At 69.0% G+C, this 19,447-nt stretch overlaps 9 protein-coding genes across 9 annotated transcripts; 5 read left to right on the forward strand and 4 right to left on the reverse strand.

Annotated features, from left to right (window-relative positions):
• Positions 1–61: 61 nt before the first annotated feature.
• MICPUN_63987 (predicted protein) lies at positions 62–7,920 on the forward strand (the record flags this gene model as incomplete). The annotated part of the gene is made up of 2 exons (XM_002505877.1): positions 62–124; positions 277–7,920. 2 exons carry the CDS (start codon positions 62–64, stop codon positions 7,918–7,920), a joined length of 7,707 nt encoding a protein of 2,568 aa, XP_002505923.1.
• A 104-nt stretch (positions 7,921–8,024) lies between these two features.
• MICPUN_109455 (predicted protein) lies at positions 8,025–8,732 on the reverse strand. The gene has a single exon (XM_002506080.1). It carries the CDS (start codon positions 8,674–8,676, stop codon positions 8,272–8,274), a length of 405 nt encoding a protein of 134 aa, XP_002506126.1. The 5' UTR covers positions 8,677–8,732; the 3' UTR covers positions 8,025–8,271.
• Positions 8,733–9,636: 904 nt separating this feature from the next.
• Positions 9,637–10,512, forward strand: CP (cysteine endopeptidase; the record flags this gene model as incomplete). Its single annotated transcript, XM_002505878.1, has 1 exon — positions 9,637–10,512. The coding sequence occupies one exon, from the start codon at positions 9,637–9,639 to the stop codon at positions 10,510–10,512; it is 876 nt and encodes a 291-aa protein (XP_002505924.1).
• A 425-nt stretch (positions 10,513–10,937) lies between these two features.
• MICPUN_109456 (methyltransferase) lies at positions 10,938–12,204 on the forward strand. Its single transcript, XM_002505879.1, has one exon. It carries the CDS (start codon positions 10,964–10,966, stop codon positions 12,122–12,124), a length of 1,161 nt encoding a protein of 386 aa, XP_002505925.1. The 5' UTR covers positions 10,938–10,963; the 3' UTR covers positions 12,125–12,204.
• A 105-nt stretch (positions 12,205–12,309) lies between these two features.
• Positions 12,310–13,611, reverse strand: TK (thymidine kinase; the record flags this gene model as incomplete). The annotated part of the gene is made up of 2 exons (XM_002506081.1): positions 12,310–13,391; positions 13,527–13,611. 2 exons carry the CDS (start codon positions 13,609–13,611, stop codon positions 12,310–12,312), a joined length of 1,167 nt encoding a protein of 388 aa, XP_002506127.1.
• Positions 13,612–13,952: 341 nt separating this feature from the next.
• MICPUN_104046 (ataxin-3) lies at positions 13,953–15,233 on the forward strand (the record flags this gene model as incomplete). Its single annotated transcript, XM_002505880.1, has 1 exon — positions 13,953–15,233. One exon carries the CDS (start codon positions 13,953–13,955, stop codon positions 15,231–15,233), a length of 1,281 nt encoding a protein of 426 aa, XP_002505926.1.
• Positions 15,234–15,256: 23 nt separating this feature from the next.
• Positions 15,257–15,915, reverse strand: CBR/ELIP7 (early light induced protein-like protein, chloroplast precursor). The gene has a single exon (XM_002506082.1). The coding sequence runs from the start codon at positions 15,899–15,901 to the stop codon at positions 15,383–15,385; it is 519 nt and encodes a 172-aa protein (XP_002506128.1). The 5' UTR covers positions 15,902–15,915; the 3' UTR covers positions 15,257–15,382.
• Positions 15,916–16,135: 220 nt separating this feature from the next.
• On the forward strand, positions 16,136–16,732 carry MICPUN_109457 (hypothetical protein). The gene is made up of 2 exons (XM_002505881.1): positions 16,136–16,270; positions 16,507–16,732. Exons 1-2 carry the CDS (start codon positions 16,186–16,188, stop codon positions 16,662–16,664), a joined length of 243 nt encoding a protein of 80 aa, XP_002505927.1. The 5' UTR covers positions 16,136–16,185; the 3' UTR covers positions 16,665–16,732.
• Positions 16,733–16,796: 64 nt separating this feature from the next.
• MICPUN_63995 (hypothetical protein) lies at positions 16,797–19,136 on the reverse strand (the record flags this gene model as incomplete). Its single annotated transcript, XM_002506083.1, has 4 exons — positions 16,797–18,068; positions 18,296–18,538; positions 18,690–18,739; positions 18,866–19,136. 4 exons carry the CDS (start codon positions 19,134–19,136, stop codon positions 17,136–17,138), a joined length of 1,497 nt encoding a protein of 498 aa, XP_002506129.1. The 3' UTR covers positions 16,797–17,135.
• Between the last annotated feature and the right edge of the window lie 311 nt (positions 19,137–19,447).

Raw genomic sequence — 19,447 nt, forward strand, 5'->3', positions numbered from 1 at the left:
CCGCGAGCAGACCAGCCCGGCGCCCGGCGGGGTGCGGCCGAGCCGGTGGGGGGGGTGAGACATGGACCTCGCGGAGGCTTTGTTACATAGGTACACCACGAGCGTGGTTGCCATCCTGAATGCGGTGCGTCCCACCCTCGCCCGGCCCCATCCCCAGCCCGCCCCCAAATCCAGCCTCTCGGCACCCCCGCTCCCAGACGACCCGACGAACGCGTCCGCCCGAACCGACCCCCGCACCCACCCGCTGACATGCGTCTCCTCGACCGTTCCCAACAGAGCTCAAGCGAGTCGGGCGACGCGTCGCGGAGTCTGGGCGCGCTTCGCGACCTCCTCCCCGCGCTCTCCGCGCTCGCCCCGACGGGCGGTCCGCAGCTGATCAACACCCTGACGCGATGGTACCAGCAGCAGGCCAGGACGCTGGCGTCCAGCAGCGGAGACAGGAACCCGCTCGGACGCTCGCGGACCTTACAGCTGGCCTTCTGGCACGCCGCGCACAGGGTCCTGGCGCCGTTACCCCCCGGCGCACTCGCGGGAACCGACGTCGCCCGAGTCATCGACCTCGCCTTTGACGCCGTCATCGCCGGCCGAGACCCGGCGCCGCACGTGGACGCGGGCTGGGGCGCCAGGCCCTTGGCGGGCGGCGCTTCGTATCTGGCGGGCGGCGCTTCGTATCACGATGAGAGTGGGGGCATCCACGAGAGTGGGGGCATCCACGGTGGCGGCGGCGGCGACACCGCGGTCAACGCGTCGCCGCCGCCGCTGGACCCTTCGCCGTCGGTGGCGGCGATGGCGGCGCGCGTGCTCGGGTTCGCGTCGCGGCACGACCCGGACGCGGTGACGGCGCGGCTCGTGGAGGAGCTGGAGCCGAGGGTCAACTCGGAGAGCAAGCGCGGGGAGGTTCACCTCATCGTCCACGGCGCGAGGTTCCTGCACGTGTCGTTGGACGGCGCGGGACCCGTCGCAAACATTGGCGCATCGTCGGACGCCGGTCCATTCGACGCGGCTTCTTCGAGGCTGAGGGTAAAACCCGGGGAACTGGCCGACCGGTACGCGGCGTCCGCGGCGCAGACGGTTCGCAGGCTAAACCCCTGCGCGTGGCACCCGACGTACCGCAAGTCGGACCTGCGGCACGCGCTGTGCGCGCTGCTTCACGCGGTGCTCGCGCCCGTCGCGGGAGCTCGGATCCCCGAGGGCGCTTCGGATTATACGAAGCGGGACTGGGCGGAGGCGGTGACGACGTGCCGGGAGGACGTCGACAAGTGGCTCAGGAGCAAGGAGAAGAAGCACGCGGCGGCGGGGTTGCCCCTGCTCGGGGCGTTGCACGCGGCCGAGACGCTGTGCGGCGGCGACGGCGGCGCGGGTCTGCACGCCTTTTTGGACACCGCGCTGCTCCGCGCGTTCAGGGAGCCCCGGCACAGGGCGGCGGCGGCGGACGCGCTGAGGGCGGCGGTGGAGGGGATAGCGCCGCCGCTGCCGCCGGGGGGTACGTCACCGGCGCCGGCGACGCCGCCGCTGCCGGAACCCACGCGGGGTAAGCTGAGAGCCGCGCTGGGCGGCGCGGCGTCGGCGATCAAGAAGGGGCCGCACGGCGGGGATGTGCACGCGGTGGCCCGCGCGGTGGCGGCGACGGCCCGTCTCGACCCGCTCCTCGCGGCGGACGTGTTGATGGACCTGGTGCACCAGGGGAAGGTTTGTGACGCCACCGCCGCGGGTCTGGCGGCCGTGCCGGACGTCATCCTGCTCACCGCGTCCAGGAGGTTGAAGAGCGGGGGAAGGACCGGACCGAAGCCGGGTCTGGCGGGGGTGCTGGAGTGCATGCGGGACGAGGGCCTGGATCCGTTCTCGGGCCTCGTGGACAGGATCGTCGCCATGGGCGCGGCCGGGGTGGCGGCGGCGGGCGGCGCGGACGCGGCGCCCGCCGCGGTCAAGGCGTCAGCGTCCGCCGCCGCCGCCACCGCCTCGGCGCTCGTCAAGAGCCTTCGTCGCGAACTGGGCGCGACGGCTTCGGCGCTTCAACGCGCGGACCCCACGTCTCGGGCGTCCGTCATCGTCGCCACGGCGTTGCTCCGATGCGTCCCGTTCATCGCGCCCGAGGAGTGGCGCGGAGCCGCCCTCGGCGAGGCTGTCCCGCCGCTCTGCGCGCATCCCCACCCGGCGGTGCGGGCGGCGGCGAGGGACGCGATGCGGCGGGCGGTGGCTTCGACGCCGGCGGCGCGCGACGCCATCGTGCAGGGCGCCGCGGGGGTGTTACTGTCCCCGCCGTCGACGGGGCGCGCGGGGATATCGTTGACGGACGCGGACGCGGCGACGTCTGCGGCGCGGACCCTTCGGGACGTGTGCGAGACGTGGCGGGTCGCGTCGTCGGAGGAGTTTGAATCACCCAGCGACAGCTCGAGCGCGTCGTCGCTCGCGTCGACGACGTCGGAGACGTTCGATCCGTGCAGGTCCGAGGCTGCGGGGCTTCTCATGATGTGCAGCCCGCACGCGGAGGTTCGCGTCGCGGCGGTGGAGATGCTCCGCGAGGTGGCGAAGCTCTCGGCGGCGTTGCGACACGCTCAGCACCCGAGCGGCGGCGACGACTCGCGGAGTGTTCTCCCGTCGGCGCCGTCGATGTCTTCGATCGTCGAGTCGTGCGCCGGGGACATGGTCCTGAGCGCCCTCGGCGCCGAGGGCGGGACCGGCGGGTTGGACCCCCGCGTCGACCCGGGCCTCTGCGCGGCGGCGGCGGCTGCCGTCGCGTCGGCGGGCGGCGCGGCGGCGACGGCTCGGCACGTGAGGGGCGGCGCGTGGACGGCGGCGCTCGGCGTCCTCGCCGCTCGCGCCTCCGCGTCGAGCCCGGACGTGACCACGACCGCGCGTGCGCAGGCGCTCCAGCGGGTCCAGGCGGTCATGGCGCAGGAGGGCGCGGCGGCGAGGAGCGCAGGACCGAGGGCGCCCACGGATTCCGCCACGGATACGTTTGAGGCTTGGCGCAACTGCACGTGTTTCGTGTGCGCGGCGTCGCCCGCGCGCGAGACTGGTCCGCCGGTTCTCAGTGCATCAAACGCCGCGTCGGGCGTGGGCGGAACAAACCCTAGTGCTAACCCGCTCCTGGCGCCGCAGCAGGTGCCCCTCGGCGTCCGCGGCTCCCTGTCCGGGCTGTTCGCGCTGCTGGTGCCGTGCCTCAAGGAGGGCGGCGCGCAGGCGGCGGCGGCGGCGGGGGTCCTCGCGCGGGTCCCCCCGCTCGCCGCGCCGCAGCTCCTCGCCGCCCTCGCGCCCCTGCAGGCGTCGCTCGGTACCGCGCCGGTCAACTCCGGCGGCCACGGGGCGGGCACGCCGTTTGACAGGAACCGACGCAACCTGGAACTTCGCGCGCACCTCGCGGGTCTCCACCTCGGCCTCGCCGCGCAGGGCGCCGTCGCCGCCGTCGCGCCGGGACCCGCGGGCCGGGACGCCGTCGCGAAACACCTCCTCTCCTTTGTCGATTCCACCGTGTCCTACGCGAGGTCCACCGGCGCGGCTATCGAGTGCTCCCCCGACGAGCTCAACCGGCTCGTGTTCGCCGCCGCCGCCGCCGCCACCGCCTGCGCGCCGCAGATCATGGCCCTGGCGCCGCACGTCGTGGACAATGAGGTTCGGTCCAGGCTCTGGGAGGACTTTCACTGGTGGGCCAAGAGGGCGTCTGCGAGCGTCGAGGATAACAAAGGCGGGATGGGGTCGTCGTCGTCGTCGTACCGAGATGGTGACGTGTCACCCGCCGTCGCGGCGCTGCTGGGCTCCTCCGGGGGAAACAACGGCGGCCGCGGCGGCGGGAGCGTGAGCTCGTTCGACGGGAGCGAGTCGAGGCACGGGAGGCGCGACGGCAGCCTCCGCGGCGGCGGGAGCGCCCGGAGCGGCCTGAGCCTCAGCGTGTTTGACCTGGCCATCGGAACCCAGGGCGGCCGGGGCGGCGGCGTCGACCGAGCCGCCCTGGGCCTCGGCGGCGATAGGTGGGGCGCCGGCGGCGAAGGAAGCCGGGACGGCCACGAGACAGCCTCGGACCACGACGACCAGAGCAGCGCGGGGGGTAAGAGTACCGCGCCAACCGGGCCCCTCGGTCGCGGCGTAGCGGACGCGGCTAGGTCCCCGCTAGCTGTCTACCACGCGTGCAACGAGGCGGCGGCGGCGTTACTCGCCGGGCCAGTCTTCGACAACGACGCGAGCAAGCCTCGGGGCCGGGTCTTGACATGGATCGGGGGTTTGTTGGAGGGTAAGGTTGCCGGCTCTAGGCGCGCGGACCTCGGAACGGCGCGGCGAGCGCTGCGGTACCACCTTCACGCCAACCCGGGTTTGGCACACACCGTCCTGGACGCGTGTTACTCGGCACACGACCGAACGGCGGCGGCGCACCTCGCCGCGCTGGCCGACCTCTTCGTAAGGGCGAGGTCGTCGTCGGTTGAGGTGTCGTCGTCGCCGGGAGGGCGGCAGTCCCCGGGTTTAGTGCGGCAGTCCCCGGCGGCCGCCGAGGCGCCGAGCTGTTCGCCCGCCAAGCTCGTCGCGCTCGTGCTGTACAAGCTGGTGCATCCCTCGGCGACGGTGAGGGACGACGCGGTGGCTCTGCTCAAGGCTGTCGCCGCGTTGGACCTGTGCGTCGACGACACTGGCGGCGACGGCGATCTCGCCGAGATCTTTTCCCAGGATACCCTCCCCGAGCTGCCGGATGCGTACCAGGCGTTTCAGCAGAACGTGTCGAGGCGGCTCGCGCGCAGCCGACCCGCGCTGGGCGAGGAGCTCCTGGTGGAAGCTCTGGGCCGCCAGATGGACGACGGAGCCGCGGACGCCGGCGCACACCGACACGTGCTCGCGGCGTTGGCTCCGTGGACGGCCGCGCTGCACCTGCCCCACATCGCCGCGGCTGGACGCGCCGATCGGCTTCTCAAGTCTCTGTACTTTGTCACGTTTTTCCGCGGCGACGCGTTTCCGCGGGAGATGGAGACGATGTGGCGGCACATCGGCCACTCGCCGCGTAACGTGGTTCCCGCGCTGAGATTTTTGGAGACGAAGGGGTTGGAGGATACGTCGTCCGCGACCGCGATGTCCACGTACTGCCTCACCGCCAAGCGCGTGTGCCTGTACCTCGCGAGGGCGGCGCCGCAGCAGTCCATCGACCAGCTCGTGTACGCCATTTCCCTGCGCGGTCTCGAGGTTGACTACCCCCCGGGCGCCGGCGACGCCGACCGAAGGATCAGCGGCGACGATTCCATGGACATGGGCTCGTTGCGCGGCAGCGACGCGGGAAGTATCAGGGGCGGGAGCTCGCTCGGCCGCAGCAACGACCACGACGACGACGACGACGACGACGACGGCTTGAAACTCACGGCGCCCGACCTCGCGATTATCCTCCTCGCCGAGGTTGCCGCCGAGCACGACGAGGACTTCAGGGTTCACCTCCCCGTCCTACTGCACGCGGCGGTGGCGACGCTCGCGGGGTCGCCAGAGCCCACGGTGCGGGCGCACTGTCGCCAGCTCCTCGCGAATCTCACGCACGCCCTCGCGGCTAGGCCCCTCGGCGCCAAGGGACGTGGCGAATTTTACGGTCGAGACGGCCGGATGGACGACGGTCTCGCCGCCTACCGCACGCCGGGTTTGCAGGTGACCCCGGGTGGCGGGGTGCCCGGGTGGCAGGGCGAGGTTGGCCAGTGGGGCGCCGCCGGTATGGCCACCCCCGCGAGTCACGGCATCCCCGGATTTGGCGCCAACGGGACGGTGCACCCTTACGAGGCGTCTTCTTCGTATGGAACGAATGGGGCAAACAACGCCGGTTCCTACGGCGGCGACGGTGTGGACGACGACGACGGCGCGAGGGGCCGCGCGGCGGTCGCGAGGCTCCAGTCGTTGCTCGCGCGTCCCGGCGGCGGCGGGGTGGGCGCGGGTACCGCCGCGGGTGGGCTCATCGGCGGCGTCATCGTCCGGGGCGGCGCCTCGGAGGGCGCCGCGCCGTGGACCCCCGAGGCTATCGCTCAGCTCGTGGGACTCCTCCCCGACGCGATGGTGTTCGAGCCCGGTCTGCGGGAGCAGTGGGCGGACGAGGCCAGGCGTTGGCTCCTTCGCGCCGCGTCCTACTCGCTCGCGGCGACGTCGGCGAGGGTCCTCGCGGCGTTGAGGGTACCGCTCGACCTGGAGAGCGGCGAGGCGCTTCTCGCCGCGTTGTGCTCTTCGGCGGCTGCGGCGGAGGGCGGGACGGTGGCGCACGGCCTCGTGTCCGACCGACGCGGGACCGACCTCTACCGGCCGACTCGGCGGGGACCCGCGGCGCGGCAGAGGGTCGTGTCCGCGCGGTCCGCGTCCGCGGCGGCTGACCTCGCGGGTCTCCTGCTGGACACGCTGACTGAGATGTTGGGCCACGTCGCGAGGGGCGAGCGGGATATCATCGAGTACCCGCACGTGCTGTGGGGCGCCGCGGCGTGCCTCCGGACCTTACACCCGCCCCTGTACGCCCGCGCCGCGAGGCTCTTCTCGGCGATGACCCTCGCGTGGCCGCTGGACGATCCAACCGGCGCGAGCGAGGAGATTTTACGAGCCGCCGCGCCCGCGCCCATCGGCACGAGACTCCCTTCTTCGGGGAGCGGCCACGGGCGCCGTAACCCCGCGGTGGCCTCCGCGGTGGCCGCGGCGCTGGACGCGTGGATGAGAGGCGCCACCGCCAAGGACTTCGACGCGACGTGGCGTCCACCTCCGGGCGCGCCAATTCCCGCGATGAGCCTCCCGGATCTGGTCCCGCTGCTGCTCAAGGGGCTGGTTCGCGCAGAGTCGGCGGCGCACTCGGCCAGGGGGTTAGCCGCCATCGTACCGAGGGTCGGGGTGAGGGACCGGTGGGGTGGCGAGCGGGCGCTGGCGCTGGCGACGTGTGGGCTACTCCCGTTGGTGCTCGCCGCCGCCGCCTACGCGGAGGAGGACGCGGCGAGGGAACGCGACGAGGGAGCAGCCGCGGGAGGGGTCAACGCCGCGGGAGGGGTCAACGCCGACGAACAATCGTCCCCGTCGCCGATCAAGACGCCCGCCGCCTCGACGCCCCAAACGGGCGCCAACGTCAACGCCTCGCCGTCCCAAACGACGGCACAAACATCCCCGTCCCCAATACCCTCGGCGCGCGGCGCGAGGGCGGGCGGGCAAAAGGGGGCGGGTCCCCTCGGCGCGGGCGAGGGCGCGGCGACGGGCCGATGGCTCGGCGCGGGTCTCAGGGCGGCTTCGCCCCGCGGTCGACTCGATTCGCTCGCGGCGACGCTGGACTCCGTCCTCCCGTCGCCCCGCGCGAGGACCGCGGTGGCGCGGGGTCGCAGGTTCGCGGTGGCGCCCCGGCGGGCTCGCGGGGTGAAACCACCGCCATCCCGGCCGCCGCCGCCGCCGGGATCAAACGTGGCGGGTCGACTGGCCGATATTCTCGCCGAGCCGCTCGCGTCCTTCGTGTTTCCAGCGCACGCCGTGCCGGTGGCCAAGACGCTCGTGGACATCGCGGTGGGACTGGGCGGGGAGAACGGCGGGGAGGAAGGGCCCGCGGCGGCGGCGGCGGCGCTCGAGCTGCTCACCGCGCTGGTATCCCGCGCGCGGGGCGAGGCGGCGGCGGCGGTGTTTGACCCGAGGGCTTCCGGGAGCGGGTCGCTGTTCGCGCCCGTCGCCGCGCTCCTGGACGGACCCCACTCCGCGGCGGCGCTCGAGCTTCTCACCAAGGTGGCCACCGGGACGGCGGCGGCGGCGCGAGGCCCGCCGCCGCCGTACAGGAACGATGTGGGAGACTGGGGACCGGTCGCGAGGCTGGGGGCGCCGGCGACGATGTGGGACAGCGTGGACGCAAACGGCGGGAGGGCGGTGGACCTGATGTACGGGGTGATGCTGAGCGGGGGTATGGACCCGAACCGGGCGGCGCTGCCGGCGTGCCTGGTGAGCGACTCGGCGGATAACTGAGCGCGACGATCGCGATAGAAGTTGTACCTTTAACACGTAGACGCGTAGCCACAAAAGCAGTTGTCGAAATTTCTCGGCACGAGCGCTGATAAATGAAACGAGTTGACCAAGCTTGCGTGCTGACTGGTATTACAACGCGGGCCTTCGACTCTCGTTCACGTTCGTGTGCGTCGTGCGTTCGTCGTGCGTTCGTCGTGCGTGCATGACGCCTTCCTCCGCGAGTTGTCGCTCGTCGTGTCTCCACGAACCCCACTCCCGTGAGAGTCGTGGAGACACCGTGAGAAATGGATCTCATCTAGAGAAGTGGACCACAACTCGCGAAGAAACGCGTCGGTTTCCTCCTCCTCCTTCTCATCGCGTCGCCCCCGCGTCCCCTCTGTACGCCGACACCTTCGATACCTCCAGGTAGAACGGCCCGGACGCGAACGACTTGTTCAGATCCCCCATCCCGTACGTAAACTTGGACAGCATCAGCTGCATCGATCGCACAGACGTCGTCCTCATCGCTCGGAGGTCGGGCGACCCCTCGGGCACCGCCTCGCCCCTCCGCACCGCGCGGAAGCTATCAAAGGGCACGTCCACGGTGAGCCACGCGCCCTCCACGGTGTCGAACGCGGCGTGGAACGCGATGGAGCCCCACCAGTCGTCCTCGTCGTACAGGATGAGCTTGAACCTGTTGCCGTCGCCGCGGATCTTCAGTCGAATGCCATCATACCCAGAGAGGTCCAGCGGCGACTCGAAGTTCCTCGTCCGCATACTCACGAACCCTCCGCTCTGACCCTCGACGACGCCGCCGAGCCTGGCGCAGGTGCCGCCGTCCTCCTCCGGGATGGTCACGATGCTCCCGGCGCCCTCCGAGCTCCCGCCCATGACCACGTCGTTGAGCGCGCCCCAGACGGCCCGAAAGTTCGCCGCGTCATTCCCCGACGACGTGAAGTCGTAGATCGGGACCTCGTTCCGCGAAGAGGCGCCCAGCACCGGGGTTGGCGCCGTGGGTCTGGCCTGCAGCGGCGCTTGACCGAAGTACTCCATCTCTGTCGCCGCCTGTTTCACCCTGGGGGGCGTCACGGCGGAGAGCACGGGCCCGACGATGGGAAGCTGCTCGAACCACAACTTGCCGCCATCGGAAGCCTCGACGCGGAGCCATCGGACGCGGCGCCCTACGACGCGCCCCGCACGAGACGCGCCCAGCGAGCGCGCGACGCGCGTTCGCTGTACCCTCGACGAGAGGTGCGCGATGGTCGGGGCGACAAATGCGAGGGTCGACATCGTCGATACGACTGTGACGCGCCGAGGAGTGGGGCCCGAACGGGGCTTCCGAGACCATTCTGTCCTGTCTGGTTTCGTGATTCTCGCGAGCGGGTCTCCACGTGATACGGGATAAGAGATGCTGAGCAGGACCTTCGCGCCATTCAGCGCGGCGACGGCACCATGTCACGCGTCCACCTTCTCGTCCTCGCGCTCCTCGCGTCGTGCACATCCTCCGTGCACGCCGCGAGATTCTCCATCGGCCACCCGCTCGCGTCCCTCCGCTCTCACGAGGTCGAGAGGGACATCGAGTCGAATGGTGACGCGACCGGCGAAACGCTGTCCGCGCGCCAAGTCGAGGAGCACCGCCCCGCGTTCGAGTCCTTCCTGGACACGTTCCCGGAGAAGCGCGAGGCGTACGCCGACGCGGCGAAGTACGCCGAGCGTCTCGAGATCTTCGCCCGGAACATGATTCTCGCGGCGGAGCGCCAGGCGCAGGACCGCGGGTCCGCGGTCCACGGCGTCACGCAATTCAGCGACCTGACCCCGACGGAATTTGCATCCACCTTTCTCGGCACGAAGCTCGCGAACGAGGACGTCGCGGCGATCCGCTCCGGCATGACGACGCTCCCCGACTATCCCGCGCACGACCTGCCCCTAGAGTTCGACTGGCGCGAACGGGGCGCGGTCACCCCGGTCAAGAACCAGGGCGCGTGCGGGTCGTGCTGGACCTTCAGCGCCACCGGCGCGGTGGAGGGGGCCAACTTTCTGAAAACCGGGGAGCTCGTCTCCCTGTCCGAGCAGCAGCTCGTGGACTGCGACCACACGTGCGACCCGAGCGCCCCGCGCAACTGCGACTACGGATGCAACGGCGGCCTACCCCTGAACGCGATGCGATACGTCCAGAAGCACGGGTTGGACACCGAGAGTAACTACCCGTACAAGGGTGTCGACGGCAAGTGCGCCAGCGCGAGACACGGCCCAGCCGCCGCGTCGGTGTCTTCGTTCAACTTGGTGTCCACCAACGAGACGCAGATCGCCGCGGCGCTGCTGAAGCACGGCCCGCTGTCCATCGGCATCGACGCCGCGTGGATGCAGACCTACGTCGGCGGCGTGGCGTGCCCGTGGATCTGCAACAAAGCGGGACTGGACCACGGCGTGCTCATCGTGGGATACGGCGTCAACGGGACGGCGCCCGCGAGGCCGTGGCACAGGCGACAGGACTACTGGATCGTGAAGAACAGCTGGGGTCCGAATTGGGGGGTTGAGGGGGGGTACTATCACATATGCAAGGATCGCGCGGCGTGCGGTCTGAACACCATGGTGGTGGCAGCGGATGCGTGACCCTCGTCGGTCCGGTGTAAGCGAAGCGTTTGTTCATTTGCGTGGGAGAGAGATAGAGCGTTCTGAAAACTTCCTCCAGTCATCAATTCCCGAAACCTAGTCGCGCGTCCCTCCTCATTCGGCGACGCGCCCGAAGGTCGGAGGCATGTCGACGACGGCGGTTCGCGTGGGCCTCGTCGCGGCGGTCAGGGCGATTCGGGCCGGGCGTCCGGGCATCCGCTCGTCCGGCCCGGAGACGAGGTCCTCGACGATCCTCTCCCCGTGCCACCGGCGCCCACGTCGCGACTCGCGGCCGTCGTCGGCGGCGTCGGGCTGGTTCGCGTCGGCGTCCGCGTCGTCCGCCGCCGTCGCGGCGTCGCCTGCGAGTCCCGTGGACAGGAACGACCCGAGGTTCGCCACCGAGGTGGAGGTGCTCGCGGTGCGCGCGCCCAGGTCCGCGGTCGGCGGTCTCATGGCCAAGCTCCGGCGGCACACCCTCGCACGGCCCCGGCTCAACCGCGTGCAACACCTCGACGACGACCACAGCCTCGTGCTGCTCGACACGGCGTCATGCCCCGTCGACGGCGACCGCGACGCGCTACCCCCGAACGTGCTCGACGCGCTCGCGTCGCGCGGCGGGGACGAGGCGCCGACGCTGGTGACGCATCGCGTGATCCTCGGGTACGACGACCTCGACGCGGACGAGTGCCTCCGACGCGTCTTACCCCCGGACGTCACCGTGCCCACGGGGTTCGAGACCGCAGGGCGCATCGCGCACCTCAACTTACGGGACGAGCACGAGCCGTGGAAGCGCGTCATCGCCGCCGTGCTCATCGATAAGCTCCCGCAGATCGAGACGGTGGTGAACAAGACGGGGGAGACGGGAGGACCGTTTCGGACCTTCACCATGGAGGTTCTCGCGGGCGAAGGCGGGGACGGGCCGCTGGAGACGACGGTGAGCGAGAACGGTCTCGTGTACGCCATGGACTTTCGCGGGATGTACTGGAACAGCAGGCTCGGGACGGAGCGCGCGCGGCTGGTGGACTCCTTCGACGAAAACGACGTGGTCTTGGACCTGTGCTGCGGGGTGGGTCCCATCGCGCTCCCGGCGTCCAAAAAGTGCCTCGCGGTGTACGCGAACGACCTCAACCCCGCGGCGGTGGCGTACCTGGGAAGGAACGCGAAACGGAACAAGGGCACGTCGCTGGCGGGCGTGACCAATCTGGACGCCGGCGAGTGCCTCCGCGTGAGAATCGCGGAATTCGCGGCGGCGAAAAAGAAGGGCGGATCGAACTTTGACGAGCGCGACTTGGCGAAGATGAGGTTCACGCGGGTCGTGATGAACCTGCCGCAGGGGTCGCTGACGCTCCTCCCGTGCTTCGTCGGCGCCTTCGACCGCGAGACGTGGCCCCCGGAGTTTTTGCCAATCGTCCACGCGTACGCATTCTCAAAGTCGGACGACCCGGAGTCAGACGCGGGCGCGCGAGCCGCGAAGGAGCTCGGGCTCGAGGAGGACGCGGCGGCGCTCGGGGACGGCGTCGGGTACAGGCGGGTGCGTCTGGTGGCGCCGGGGAAGCACATGATGCTGGTGAGTTTCAAGCTCCCGGAGCGGGCGGCGTACGCCGAGCGATGAGATACGTAGTATTCGCGCGTGTGCGGGTGTGCTACCCGTGCCGGTCCCCATTCATCCACGAGGGCGGCGCCCCGTAACCTGTCGATGGTCTCCCCCGTCCCATCGCGTGCGTGTCCCCTAAATAAACCCAAACGGTTCAGAGCCTCTCCTCTGCCTGGAACAAACCTCCCTCCCTCCCGTCGTCGTCAGCGAAGGCTTGCCAGCGGACTGCGCGCGACGGCTCCCATGCCCCTACCCGCGAGATCGTTGTACGGGGATCGACCGGGACCCCCCGCGCCCTTCGACCGCGACCCGCCCGCGACCCCCGCGGCGGCCGCCATGGCCGCGGCGCCCAGCCCGGCCGCCTTCTTCCTCGCGGCGGTTCCGGGCGTGGCGCCGACGGAACGCTCATAGCCGAAGCCTCCGAAAGCATCTCCGGGCGTGGCGGGCGAGTCCATCACGGCCAACGACCGCATCTTATCGCCGATCTCGCTCATCGCGCTCTTATCGCCGGCCTGCGCCTTGAGCGCGGTGTCCACGTCGCCCTTGGTCTTCACGAGACCCGCGACTGGCGTCCCCTCCGGTCCCACGGTTCTTTTGCGAATGCGCTCGGCGGATGACGCCGACGACGGGGGCCTCTGGGGTGTTCGTGACGCATTGAACGCCGCCTTGGGCGTCGACGCCGCCGCCAAAGCGTGTGTGTTCGTTCCCCTCGCCCCCGAAAAGGACGACGCGGGGAGGTCGTGGCATCCTCGACAGGTGGCGACGTACATCCCCTCGCCGCCGATGAGCTCCACCGTCTCGTCGGATGATCCCACGCGCTTGGTGAACGACGCGTCGCATCCGCACGCGTTGCACACCGCGCTGAGCTTGGTGACGTCCTCCGCGATGGGCACGAGGGAGAGGACGTCGTTGAAGGGCTTGCGCTGGAACGTGGCGTCCAGCGCGGCGACGATGACCGTCTTGCCCATCCGCGCCCACCGCTCGCAAAACTCGACGAGGTCGCCGAAGAACTGACCCTCGTCGATGCCCACGACGTCGAACGCGTGCACGACGTTGTCCACGTCCTCGAGCGCGCGCGCCGGGTACGCCACGAGCGCCTGACGGTCGTGGGTGACGACGCAGCCGCGGAGGTTGGCGGCGTCCGCGGTGCCAGCCTCCGCGCGCCCGGGCTCGTCCTCGTAGCGCGTGTCGCCCGCGTACTTGACGACGATGCACTGCCTGTTGGCCACCTTGTGGCGTCGAATGCGCCTCGCGAGCTCCGTGGATTTGCCGGAGAACATGGGGCCTGCGCGACAGCGGCGGTGACGGCGGTGACATCAGCGAAGAGGGCGCGGGGAGGAGGAGCATCCGCGCTGGGGGGTGCTCGAAATACGGAGGGAGTATCGGGTTTTGGATTCGACTCGGGGGCGCGGGGACGCACCGAAGATGACCTGCAGGGTCCCGCGCGGCGCGGTGCTCACGACACCTTCGGCGTGGCCCGCGGTTTGGTTCGCCGCGGAGCTCATCTCGTTTCCTCTGGTGCTCTGTCTCCACACACGCGCGCGCGCTTCGGGAGTGATTTGAACCCCGCGAGAAGAATTGGAGCTGCGGCTGATTTTCAAACGAATCTGACGACATTTCCGGCTGCTCGCTCCGTCGTCTCACTGTTTGCTCGTGCGAAATAGATAGACAAATATAACATAAAACTCGACATTTCTGAACTGGCGTTCCCTTGCTCGACTCGCTGTGCCGCTTCATCCGCGAAATCGGCACACAGCCAAACTGAAGGGGTCACGAACTTTCTCCGTCCGTCGGCACCAGCACTCGCTAACACTTAGGTTCGCCTCTCGAGGGGCCGCCCACCGCGATGGGTTCGCTGTACCACGAGAAGCAGGTCTCCCTGCTCTGCGGCGTCCACGCGCTCAACACCCTCCTCCAGGGTCCTTACTTCACCGCCAACGACCTGAGGGACATCGCGGCGGAGTTCGACCAGCGCGAGCGCGATCTCATGAAGGAGGCGGGCGTCGACTCCGCGGACTTCCTGCGGTACATGGCCGAGGACTCGGGCAACGCGGCGGTGGACGGCAACTTCAGCATCCAGGTGCTCACCAAAGCCCTGGACGTGTGGAACGTGGACTGCGTCCCGGTCACCGGGACGACGCACTCCGAGGCGCTGGTCAACACGACCAACGAGCTGGCTTTCCTGTGCAACCTCGACCAGCACTGGTTCGCGGTGCGCAAGACTCGGACGGCGTCGCCCACCGTCCACGCCGAGGCGGCGGCGTGCGGCGACGGCGGGTGGTGGAACTTCAACAGCATGCTCCCGGCGCCCCAGCCCATCGGGACGACCTACCTCTCCGCGTTCTTGGCCCAGCTGAGGGAGGAGCGATACTCCATCTTCGCGGTGCGAGGGAACCTTCCGGATGAGTTTGGTCGGTTCGGCGAGGGGGGCGAGCACGGCCGGTGGGTCACCGTGCACGAGGCCGCGGCGGCGAACAGGGAGAGCGACAGGGTCAAAGCCGCCGGCCGCGCGAGGAACATCGCGTCGAACATGCTCGCCAAGTTGGGAGCCGGCGGGTGGGGTACCATCGCGGTTCCCGCCTCCGTCGCGGAGCGCGCCGGCGCATCACTCGGCGGTACGACGTCCAACGCGGACGAGGACGCGGAGCTTCAGGCGGCGATCGCGGCGAGCCTGGGAGGGGGCAACATGCGAGCCGAGGGGGCGGGGGGAGGGGTACCATCGGGAGGGGTACCATCGACGGATGGAGGATTGGACGACGCCGACGTCGCTCGCGCCATCGCCGCGAGCCTGGAACCAAACCACCACCCGTCCCCCCACCCACCATCCGACCCCGACCCGACACCCGTCCCGACCGCCGCGTGGGCGGTCCCCGAGGAGCCCGGCGTGAACGAGGGTATCGCGCTCGCGTTCAGGGTCCCCGGCGGCGGCAGGCTCCAGCGCAGGTTTCGTACAACGGACGCGGTGGGCGCGTTGGAGGCGTGGCTGGGTCGCGAGGCGGGCATCGATTTCGCGGTACACTCGCTCACCGTCGCGTTTCCTCGGCGGAGGCTGACGGACCGCGGGTCGACGCTTGGGGAGTGCGGGGTTGGGGATAAGACGGCGCTGTCGGTCGAGTCGGGGCGATAGCGCTAGGTCGTCGTTAATCGTAGCGGCGCGTGCTCAGCGTTACAACAGCGGTTCTATCTGTGCGCGAAAAAGAATAATGTGCGGTGCTCGTCTCTCGAAGCTCGTCGAAGAAAAAGTGACGTCGACGTTTCGTGCACGCGTTTAGCCTCTTAGAGGCAGGGGACGTGCTTGACAGCCTCGAAGCCGAGGAGGGCGAGCATGCCGATCATGGCGGCGCGGCCGTTGAGGAGCTCCTTCTCCCTGGTCCACATGCCGGCGTCCTCCGCCTTGGTGTTGGAGAGGAAGGGCACGACGGAGGCGGCGGTGAAGAGAGCGATGGTGAGGAGAATCTGCGTGGGGGCCTCGCCAAACTGCTGGTAGACGGGCTCGCCGGTGGCGATCTCGGCGCCGGCGGCGGCGACGAAACCGAGCATGGCGAGGCGGCCGTTCATGATCTCCGGACCGGAGCCCGCGAAGTTGGAGCCCTCGGGGCCGGAGAAGGCGAACGCCTGCGCGAGGGTGAAGGAGGTGGGAACCGCGGGGGCGGCCGGGACCTCGGGGGCGGGCTCGGCCGCGGGCTCCTCGGAGGCCCTGACCGCGGTCGCGCGGCGCGCGGTGCGGCGGGCGGCGCGCGCCTTGGGAAGGGCGACGCGGGAGGTGAGGTTGGAGGCGACGGTGAAAGCGGACATGGCGGTGAAGAGAGCTCGGTGCGTTGTGGAATGGCGAGACGTGGCTTTTTGCAACGCTTTTCCCAACCCGAAAAGTCCCCGAAACGCACGTGGCCGCGAGATCTGCAGCCCCGTGGAGACCTGGGGTTCGAACCTGACCCATCCGCACACGCGGGTCAATTTTTTCACCACCGGCGGAGCGGCGAGAAATATCACGAGAAAACCAAAAGGGCGATCGCGCACTCTCACCAGCAGGCGCGAGCCGCGGGCAGGGTTCCGTAGCGTCGACGCACAGCAAGCACGACATGAGCGCCACACTCATCGGCGCCTCGCTGGGGTTCGGCATGCAGCTGTACATCAACGCGCTGCGCAAGCTCCCCCTCCTGCGAAGTGAGTGCCTCCGGATGCCCCCTCGTCATCCTCGCTCGCGCTTCGCGTGGTTTAGGGTTTGTCTCACGCGGGCAGACGCGAGCGCTCGGCGCCGCTCGCGGCCCGACGCGCGCGTCTTCGCCCGAGAGACGTGTCTCCTGCGAAAACCACCGGCCCGCGCGTCGGCCCCGTCGAGCCCTCCGCCCTCCCGCCCCGACTGACCTCAGCCCCCCCCCAACTTTTCTCTCCATCGGCAGACCCGTGGGAGCACGTGTTCTGGACCGGGGTCGGCGCGGCCGCGGCGAACATGAACGCCGAGTGGGAGGCTAAGCTGCGCAAGGAGGTCGCCGAGCTGAACAAGGAGAGGCAGGCGACGAACGCGAGCTTCATGGAGTCCATCCTCAAGGAGAAGTAGCGGTGGGCCTGCCGTTTGAAACCCGTCTAGCCAAATAGCATGTACCAAAATGGAAATTGTATGCCGTTGCCGAGTGAGCGCCGACTCTCGCGCGCGCCTCCGCCCCGGTTCCCCCGTTCGACGATCGTTTTCAACCAACTCGCTCTGTTATTGACAAAGTAGCGGGTGATAAGTCCTATTATAGTGGTGATGATACACGCGGGTCGCTCGCGAGACGCCAGCTGTGACGCGGGGGATGGTATTACGCCCCCCGGCGCCGACAGACGCGATGATGGCGATGGCGATGATGACGACGGTGCCCGTCTCGTCTCGTCCTTTCCTTCCTCCCTTTCCTTGTTTTCAGTTTTCGTGATGGTTCGTTTTCCCGTAGGGTTACAGTGCCCGAAAAAATACACGCGCCAAGCAGCGCACCCGAGCTCGACTGAAGAAGTTTCCAGTCGCGGCGGTTCCAACATGATAGCCCCGCTCCGCTCACCAGACGCCCTCTCTGTCGAGTGCGACGAGTGACACTTCGCTCTGGGTGTACGGCATCATCGGCTTTCCCCCGGTTCGGAGCGACCCGACCTTCTTGAACACCTCCTCGGCGGCGGACGCGGTCGCCTTCTTCCCCCCCTTGCCGCTCGGCGACGCCTTCTTGGGCGACCCGTTGCTCTGTTTGGCGTTTGCCACCGTGTCGTCGCTGCCGTCGCTCAGGCGGCTCCTCCGCGGCTCCGCCTTCACCTTGGCCGTCGTCTGTTGCTTGGTGGAGTCCGAGCTGCTGTCCTTGGCGCGTTCCTCGTCGAGCTTGGCGGCCCTGTGCATGGCGGACAGGTCCGGGCACGACTGCGCCGTCACCATCCCGGCGAGGTCCGCGTCGCTGTTCACCTTGGCAAACCTACCCTTGATCCTCGGCCTGTTATCCGCGAGAGTCTTGCGGCACTCGTACCTGATCTTCTTGTGGCCGAGGTGCCTGGCGAGGCGCTTGGCGCGGTATCGTTGCAGCTGCGCCTGCCTCAGCGCGGACTGCGCGAACGGCCGCGTCAGCACCGTCTCCTCGCGAAGCTGGAGTCCGCCTTCAAACGCGCGCGCCTGGTGTTGGCCCCCCATCTGGTGTTGGTTGATGGACGCGCGCCCGTTCACGCTGTGGCCCCGGCCGTTGATGAGGTCCGTGCTCGTGCTCTGGTCCGAGCTCCCGCTGGAGTTATCCTGCCTGTGGTGCGCGTGACCGGCGTAAGAGTCGCCGTTGCCCTCTGCATGAGCGCCACGGAAGAGCGCGTGCACGGGCTCCTCCTTGACCGCGCCGAGCCCGCCCTGGTGTTGGCCGTAGCCGCCGCCCATGCCGCTGGGGTTGGCGGCGGGCATGCCGAACAGGTCATCGCCGAGGTTGAAGTGACCCCCGGAGCTGTTGCCCTCCTGCTCGAGCGTCTGTTGGGAAGGACGGGAAGGAGCGGGGGGGCGTCGCTGAGGAACCGGGTGCGTTTCGGACTTTTGCGAACCGGGGGAAGGTTTTCTCCCGGTCGGTGGCTTTCGTGTGCGCGGGCGGGGGGGGGGTTTCGCGGGGCGGCCGCGTCGCGAGCGCTCGGGGGGTCGATCGAAGATCGCGACGGCAGGGACGGGTGTTCGGTTGTTGGCGCATCGGCGGAAGGACTCACCATGAGCGAGGAGAGGGGATCGTCCAGACCCCCGCCTCCCATGAGCCAGTCCATGTCGTTGCCCCCGTGGTGTCCGTGCTGCGGTGAGGATGGGTCGAACCCCGCGGTGGTGCCGGTCTTCCCGTTCCCCGAGCTCCTCGCCGTGCCCATGAGAGCGCCCTCGAACGCGGGCGTCGCGGGGCGGCACTGCGCATCGTTCGCGAGCTTCTGCTCGATGGGAATCCTCTCGTGCCGCATCGCGAGCTGCGTCGGGTTGGCGCGCGGGGCAAGGTCGGGTTAGTCGTATATTCCCAAGATGCATCCCCGGGACCCGGACGAGGGTCGCGGTCGGAAACCCGCGCGGAGCGGTGGATTACGCGCCGTAAACGCCGCGAAAAGCGCGGGGACGTCTCACCTTGTTCGCGTTATGAATGCTGTGGTCGCAAGACGTGCACAGGTACGCTCCTGTCGGTCGAGGAGGGGCGCTAGGTCAGCGGGGGAGGGTCGCGGAAAAGCCGGGCAAGAGCCTCGGAAGGGCCCGCACGGAGGAAAAGCGGGCAAATGTCTCGCGACGCGGGAAAGGTTTCTCACCGTCGTGGTGACAGAACCACGCCGCGGGCGCGGTGTGACAGTTCTCGCACGTCGCGTGGTTGTGTGACATGTCTACAGATTCAAATTCGGCGTGTTCGTGCGTCTCCAGTACGTCGCCCGCGCCGTTCTCTGTGACCTTCGCCGCGTTCGTCTCGTTCGCTTTTACACGGAGAAATTCGTTTGCGTTTTTTTTTTCTTGGGTTGCGAACCCGGTCCTCGTCACGGCGTGTACCCCTTCACGGTCCCGCCTTCTCATTGGCTGAAGAGACATGGAAAAGCAATCATTGGTGGAACCCTATCCATGAATCCGTATCGTCTGTCGAATCTCGAGTTAATTTTTGGGTCTATTTCGCGCATTCGAGCTTTGCGCGGTCATTGTTGGCTTCGAGAAATCGAAGCCGTGCACACGTAAGCAAAGCAAATTTGTGCGCGAGCAGGGTAATTGCCTGTGGACGGTTATTCGCATTAGCACTTTCGGGCGTTTTGCTGACTGGGAACCAGTGCTGATGCGGCGGCGAGAGAAAAGTCCGAGAGGTTCGACGCGGCGGGCGACGACAGGAAGGTTCACGAAGAGCACCCGAA

The sequence above is a fragment of the Micromonas commoda genome, chromosome 14 (genome assembly GCF_000090985.2).
Source record: "Micromonas commoda chromosome 14, complete sequence".
Lineage (NCBI taxonomy): Eukaryota > Viridiplantae > Chlorophyta > Mamiellophyceae > Mamiellales > Mamiellaceae > Micromonas > Micromonas commoda.